The sequence below is a fragment of the Otolemur garnettii genome, unplaced genomic scaffold (assembly GCF_000181295.1).
Source record: "Otolemur garnettii isolate 467f Iridium unplaced genomic scaffold, OtoGar3 scaffold00127, whole genome shotgun sequence".
NCBI lineage: Eukaryota > Metazoa > Chordata > Mammalia > Primates > Galagidae > Otolemur > Otolemur garnettii.
Genome location: NW_003852522.1, coordinates 2,634,980 through 2,642,301, shown reverse-complemented (window position 1 = coordinate 2,642,301; position 7,322 = coordinate 2,634,980). Strand labels below are relative to the sequence as shown.

Below are 7,322 nucleotides of genomic sequence, written 5' to 3'. Positions count from 1 at the left end.
GTGGCTGGCGCCTTAGCCAGTTGAGCCATGGGCGCTGAGCCACAATGCATGTTTTGATTGGCTAGGCCTAGGTCACATATCCATCTCTGGAGGCAGGAGATGGGATCTATACTGTAGATCTCCAGGCCTGACTGGGTAGGGGCAGTACCCACAGGGATATATGTAATGTGTCCATAAAGGGGTGGAGGGTGAATGCCCTCTTTCCCCATGACCTGTTTTCTGCTGTGTTCTGCCCTCTTGGGGTTTGCAGTCAGGCACAGTGCAGAGTCACCCAATTCAGACTTTCATGGGTAGTGTATGTTTCAAGGCTAAACTCATGAGTAAGAGAAATGTGACATGCAAATTGGGCCTTGAAAGAAAGTTGGAAATCCCTTCTGTTTCTTCCGGATTTCCATCTGATTTAGAAGAAATCCAAGCCAAGTGTAGTTGTGTGCGCCTGTTGTCCTAGCTACTTGGAAGGATCCTTTGAACTCAGGAGTTCAAAACCAGCCTGGATCTCAAAATTCATATTCCTTATTTTATTGATTTATTTATTTTTGAAATTAAGTCTTACTCTGTCACCATGGATAGAGTGCTGTGTCATCATAGCTCATAGCAACCTCAAGTTCCTGGGCCCAAGTGATCCTCTTGCCTCAGCCTCCTGAGTAGCTGGGACTACAGGCTCCCACTACCACACCTGGCTAGTTTTTCTATTTTTATTATAGACAGTGTCTTATTCTTGCTCAGGCTGGTCACAAACTTCTGAGCTCAGACAAGCCACCCACCTTGGCTTCCCAGAGTACTAGATTACAGGTGTGAGCACCATGCCTGGGTATTTTATTTATTTTTCAAGATGAGAGAGACTCACAGATGGTGAGGGGTGCAGCCAGGGGCCTCAGCCAGGCACCTTCCCCGTTCTGCCCTGCCATCCTCTAAGAACCTGTAAAAAACATAATGCTAGCCTCTGATTCAGCCACTGTACGTGGAGAACCCATCCTGTCCTGAGGAAGACTTGGCCTGCATTTGCCCAGATCCATGATGTTGTAGCCCAAAGTGACAGATGAGTGAATTCACTTTTTAAAATGTGGTCTAGGAAAAAAGTCCCAGGCACCAAAGACTAATGAAGAAAGTGAAAAAGCATCTCCACTTGTAAAGGGCCAAACACCATATATAAAAATGTCGTAAAAATAATAAAGGTGAATACCATAAAAATAATGACAATAATGGGGAAAATGGTAACTGGATTAAATAAGTCTTGCTATGGCCTGGCACTTGTAGCTCAATGGTTAGGGTGACGGCCACATATACCAGGGCTAGCGGGTACAAACCCAGCCCGGGCCTGCTAAACAACAATGGCAACTGCAACAAAAGACGAACCAGGTGTTGTGATGGGTGCCTGTAGTCCTAGCTACTTGGGAGGCTGAGACAAGAAAATAGCTTAAACCCAAGAGTTTGAGGTTGCTGTGAGCTTTGACACTACAGCACACTACCGAGGGCAAATAATGAAACTCTGTCTCAAAAAAAAAAAATAAAGAAAACAATATTAAATCTTGCTAAGGCTATACAGTGGAATTCATATCACTGTTAAGACAGAGGAGGGGCTGGGCACAGTGGCTAATACCTGTAATTCCAGCACTTGGGAGACCAAGGCAGGTGGAATGCCTGAGCTCAACAGGTTAAAGATCAGCCTGAGCCACAGCAAGACCCCGTCTCTAAAGAAAAAATATCCAGGGCAGCACCTGTGCCTCAAAGGAGTAGGGCACTGGCCTTATATGCCAGAGGTGGTGGGTTATATATATATATATATATATTATCGCGCACACACACACATCTCCAGACGTGGCGGGCACCTGTAGTCCCAGCTACTTGGGAGGCTGAGGCAAGAGGATCACTCGAACCCAAGAGTTTGAGGTTGCTCTGAGCTATGACGCTACAGCACTCTACCAAGGGTAACCAAGTAAGACTCTGTCTCAAAAAAAAAAAGATGGAGGAAGGTCCTAACACATTCTGCAAACCAGGTGAACCTCAGGGTTAATGCTGAATGAAAGAAGTGAGACACAGAAGGTCACGTACTATAATATTCCACTTATTTGGAATGTTGAGGATAGGCCACACTATAGAGATAGAAAGTACATAGGTAGTTGTCATAGGCTAGGAGGAGTGGGCCACAGGGAGTGACTGCTAATGGGGACTAATTTTCTTTTGGGGTGATAGAAATGTTCTGAAAGAAACTAGATGATAATGCTGGTTGTAAAACACTGAAGATGTACTTAATGCCGTTGAATTGTTGATTTTAAAATGGGGGAAATGGACTGGGTGCCATGGCTATTCCTGCAATCTCAGCACTTTAGGAGGCCGAGGCAGGAGGATCACTTGAGCCCAGGAGTTTAAAACCAGCCTGAGCATCATAGCATCTCCGCAAAAACCCCAGAAAATTAGCTCAGCTCACCCACCTGAGCCTCAAGGACCTCCTCAGGCCCTCATCTGTGAGAGGGCCAGTGTCAGCCAGGTCTTTGGGGACACTTTGAGATCTCCTGAGGTAACGCAAGGTTCTGCAGAGGAAGTGCCAGCTGTTATTCTGTTTGCAGAGGACCAAGTTGAAGCCTGATACACAATAGGCTCTTTACCCCTTTGCCCAGGCTAGGTGGAAATGAGGCGGGCAGAAGAGAGACCATCTGTAAATAGCAGGTGCCCTGTGGGGTACTGGTGGAGGGTGGAAAGTAGGTTTTGAGGTGGTGGGACCCAGTAGGCAGGGCCCAGGGTAACAGAGCTGGCCCCTCCACAGAGCAGCTGGCTGCCTCCAGGGCTCAGAGGGAGCAGGAGCTGGCAGCTGATGCCTTCCAGGAACTGGATGACAACATGGACGGGTTGTGAGTGTCCCCGAGCTGGACCTGTGTGTACTGGCCCTAGGGTCCCTTCCCCCATCACTGTCTTAATAGACCAGCCACAGCCCCTTTGGGTCTTCTACCATGGGGCCCGGTGTCTGTCAGATCAGGCCTCTGTGTATTCATGCATGAGATGGGGTGAGAATCTCTGGATGACAGGGTAAGAACACCTCCCTACCTGGGTAGTGGAGCCCAGTCTGAGGGCTTGGGTCTAGGGATCAATTAATTATATTTCATACCAACTCTGTGGCCAGTTTGCTATGGCCAAAACCAGTTTGGGACTGAAATTCCAGCTGTGTCCTGAACTTGTTTGGTCCCCTGGTGGAGGGTGGGCTCTTGGGGATAAGCAGGGGCTATGGCCCGTGGTTGGGGTGGGGGCAGGATGGGGTGCGGGCAGGATGGGGTGCCTGGCCCAGCAGGAGCTACCCCTCCTGGGGCTATGGGGCTGGATTGATATCCTGGCTCTAGACCCCACCTCATTGCAGCTTCCTGCATTCCCTACCACCATACCTTGAGGTCCTGAAGCAAGTTTGGGGATGGGACCTGGTTGGGAGGACAGGCTGTACAGTGCCCTGGTCTCACCCACCTATCTGTCCTACCCTGCAGAGTATCCGTGGCTGAGCTCCAGACCCACGTGGAATTGGACACAGATGGGGATGGGGCACTCTCTGAAGCAGAAGCCCAGGTACCCTGGCTTCCCTTAGTCTTGGAGCTTCTAGGAAGCATTGCCCTAGGGTGACCTCAGGGGAAAGGACGGGACAGCAGTCCTGGGCTGTCCCCTGGGAGAGCTCCTGGGGATGCCTCAGTTGGCGTGACTGATAGCTGTCCAGGGTCACTTCCCCCTGCAGGTGGGACCTAGGCTGGAGCCAGTCAGGCTAGAGCTCCTGTTTCCTATGCCTGCCCTTCCCACATGCTCCTAGCCCCCTCAGTTGTATACCCTACTCTGGGGGAGGTGTTCTCTGCTCCTATGTTGTTTCCCCTCCCTCCATCTTCCTATCTCTCTCTCTCTCTCAGCTTCTCCCCTGCCCCTGGGTCTCTCCCCATGGGCCCCTCCCCTCTCAACCGCAGACCTGTGCTGCCCTCTTCCAGTGGCAGCACCTCATCCCTCCCCACCCAGGGCAGGGCATAGGGCCTGGCACTGCAGCCCGAGCACCTGTAGCATGCCAGGTTGGAGTGGCACATAGAGGCCATAATTCTGACACCACTCCTGCTGCACACAGACCCTCCTCGGGGGTGAAATGCAGATGGATCCTGCCTCCTTCTATGACCGTGTCTGGGCCGCCATTAAGGACAAATACCGGTCTGAGGTCAGTGGGGGATGGGGAGGGCACACACTGTGGTCCTGCCCCTGCCCTACCCCCAGCGCTTCACAAAGGAGCTGCCTCCAGTTCTGGCAGTGGGCCACCCTGGCCAGCTGGGCACCCTTCACAGAGGCCCCTCCCTCCCCAGATGGCTGGCTATGCCTTCCCATAGGCCCCTCAGGGGGTGTGTGCCTGGGGTGGGAGGGCAGGTGGAGATAGACCCTGAGCCCACAGTACCAACTACCCTGCTTGCCCACCAGGCACTGCCTACTGACCTGCCAGTGCCATCTACCCCTGATGTGATGGAGCCTAAGGAAGAGCATCCCCCAGTGCCCTCATCACCCACGGAGGAGGAGGAGGAGGGGGAGGCAGCTGAGGAAGAGGCTGAGGATGAGGAAGAGGAGGAAGATGATTCCGAGGTGCTGGGGGAGCAGCCCAAGGTGTGTGTCTCGGGGAAAAGGGGTGGGGCAGGGGTGGGGGCACCCTTCTGACTCTACCGCTCTCCAGGAGGCCCCATCCCCGCTTGGTCCCCCCCAGCCTGCTAGCCCCACTGCTACCCAGGAGGACAAGATGCCGCCTTACAGTGAGCAGACACAGGCCTTGATTGATGGTGAGTGAGACCTCAGGCAGAGAGGGCCCTGCATGTCTTGCCTTGGTGGAATCTCTGCGCAGTTGGGGAAAATTAGTGCTACCTGGTCTGCCTTCCTCCACCGTGAGCTTAACTGTGAGCAAGCCTGGGTGTCTTGGGAGGACTTGGGGGCGGACTGGGGCCTGAGGTAAGCCAGTCCCACCCTCTCGGGCCCCAGGGACCCTTTAGCCTCTCCATGGATTTCGGCTTGTTTGTGTCACCTCTGGTAGGCTGGGAGCCAGCCAGGCCCCAGGAGCCTGGGCTGCCCTGTGGCTGGCAAGATCCCAGAGGCCTTTCTGGGCTCAATCTTTGCCCAGGGCAGGCCCAGTGGCAGGGGAATACAGGCACACTCATAGCACCTCCTTGCCATCTTCCTGAATGGGCATGGGTCCACCTCTGACATCCATGCCCTCCCCTTGTACTACTCCAGCTGCCCAGGAGGCCCGAAACAAATTTGAAGAGGCTGAGCGGTCCTTGAAGGACATGGAAGAATCTATCAGGTACCAGGGCCTGAATCATGGTGGTGCCACCTGTCCCCAGCATCCACTGTTGAACTCCCAGAGGAACTGGGGACAGGGAGTCACCCAGGCAACCAAGCGTTAGGCGCGTCTGGCTTCTGCAGGGAGGGTCCCCTGAGGCCACAGGGGAGACAGCCCCGAGTGGCCCTTCACTGCTCTGCCCAGCTCTCCAAGGAATTTGGTGTTCTTGGTTGCCTCTGAACCCTTCACCCTCCACTTCTAGGAACCTAGAGCAGGAGATTTCCTTTGACTTTGGCCCCAACGGGGAGTTCGCCTACCTGTACAGCCAGTGCTATGAGCTCACCACCAACGAGTGCGTCCCCCATGCCCTCATCCTCCCTCCACACCCTCCATCCTCAGGGTGGGGTGGTGGGGGGTGATCTGAGGGGAATACCCATGTGCTTCAAGGAGAAAAAGAAGCCTCGGGGCCAATTGGAAATCGGAGTTTGAGGCAACCCCTCTGCAGGGACTTTGAAGACACAGGGACAAGTTGTGGGGAGGAGGCCAGGGTCCCTGTGCCCCATGTTCTGCTTACTAGTCCTGTGCATCCACAGATATGTCTACCGGCTCTGCCCCTTTAAGCTGGTCTCACAGAAACCCAAACTGGGCGGCTCCCCCACCAATCTTGGGTGAGTAGGCTTGGGCTTGGCTCTGACCCCTGACCTCCAGCTCCCTGCAGCCGCCTGGCCCTCAGCACCCCCACTCTTCCACAGCACTTGGGGCTCATGGGCTGGCCCTGACCACGACAAGTTCAGTGCCATGAAGTATGAGCAGGGCACAGGCTGCTGGCAGGGCCCCAACCGATCTACCACAGTGAGTGCTTGCCTGGCTGGTTGGGTAGGGGAAGACCCTGAACCAGCTAAACCCACCAGAGCACCTGCCTGCCCCATCACAGGTGCGCCTCCTGTGCGGGAAGGAAACCATGGTGACCAGTACCACAGAGCCCAGTCGCTGTGAGTACCTCATGGAGTTGATGACACCAGCTGCCTGCCTGGAGCCACCACCTGAGCCACCAGCCGATGGTGACCATGATGAGCTCTAGCCACTCAGGCGCAGAGGTGGGGTCCCAGCTGCCTCATTTTGGGTGGGCAGCAGGGTTTGAGGAAGATTGACCCACATCACCACCACCCCTACCTCTGTCTGTGTTCCTAGTGTTGTAATGTGGTCTCCCTTCTACCCCAGAACCTCGAGAAGGCATAAAAGCAGCCCTCAGCTCTGGTGCCCACCTGCCCCCGTGTCTGTGGATCACTGATCAGACCTGCCTCTGGGTCTCCTGCTCTCCTCCATGGGGGCAGGACCCTTGTGGACTTCGTGTCTTGCTCTTGGAGCCCAGGTGGGGCTGAGGCATGTTCCTAGGCCTCAGCAGCCTGCAAAGATGGGATAAAGGAGCTCACTCTCCCTGAGCCCCCCACCCTGGTGGCCATGCCCCTGCCCACTGCCTGGACTCCCCTTCTGGTGGGGACACGTGAATGACTTGACCTATGACCTCAAACCAATAAATGTGATCTCCCCACCCAAACTCAGCTGTTATTGCCTTACTTTGTTGGGAATGGGCATGAACTTGGGCAGGGGTAGGCTGAGGGTAAATGCCAGGAGGATGGCCATCAGATGGACCCTAAACTGTTTGCATCTGTACTTCCCTCTGGGTTAGTATCCCACCCTCATCAGTGCTGTGGGGAGGCCACAGGTTCTCCCCTGGGGCACAGCTCCTGCTCCAGATGAGACCCAGGCCCAGAATGGGACAGCAGCAAGGGCACTGTCACACAGGACACTCATGCACAGACAACCATCCAAAGCCATAAGATTCCGAACTTTTATTTTCTGGCATGAAAAGTACAAATAATTAAACAATTCCATGTAAAAGTCTGTTACCGCGGCCAGGCCTGTAATCCTGGTAATAAATAGTCTAAACGCAAAGTAAAGTGTTGTTGGGTTGTGTTTTTTTTGTCTTTTTTTTTTTTTTAAACAGTTCTTTATCACCTCCAACATGGACTCTGTTGTGATTTGAAAC

The 7,322-nt window shown here is 53.9% G+C and overlaps 1 protein-coding gene across 6 annotated transcripts in view; it reads left to right on the top strand.

Moving 5' to 3' along the window:
- The window catches only part of PRKCSH (protein kinase C substrate 80K-H), a 14,546-nt gene extending 7,716 nt beyond the window's left edge, over positions 1–6,830 (top strand). For 4 of the 6 annotated variants that reach the window (XM_023518021.1, XM_023518023.1, XM_003797939.3 and 1 more), the window contains exons 8-18: positions 2,765–2,849; positions 3,471–3,549; positions 4,085–4,171; positions 4,426–4,605; positions 4,673–4,775; positions 5,224–5,293; positions 5,535–5,624; positions 5,866–5,940; positions 6,025–6,124; positions 6,207–6,369; positions 6,494–6,830. In XM_023518021.1, coding sequence (XP_023373789.1) covers positions 2,765–2,849; positions 3,471–3,549; positions 4,085–4,171; positions 4,426–4,605; positions 4,673–4,775; positions 5,224–5,293; positions 5,535–5,624; positions 5,866–5,940; positions 6,025–6,124; positions 6,207–6,353 — 1,016 coding nt within the window. In that variant the 3' untranslated portion in view covers positions 6,354–6,369; positions 6,494–6,830. The remainder of the gene's footprint in view (positions 1–2,764; positions 2,850–3,470; positions 3,550–4,084; positions 4,172–4,425; positions 4,606–4,672; positions 4,776–5,223; positions 5,294–5,534; positions 5,625–5,865; positions 5,941–6,024; positions 6,125–6,206; positions 6,370–6,493) is intronic. The other 2 variants (XM_012810177.2, XM_023518022.1) reach the window with 2 other exon arrangements.
- The last annotated feature ends 492 nt before the right edge of the window (positions 6,831–7,322 follow it).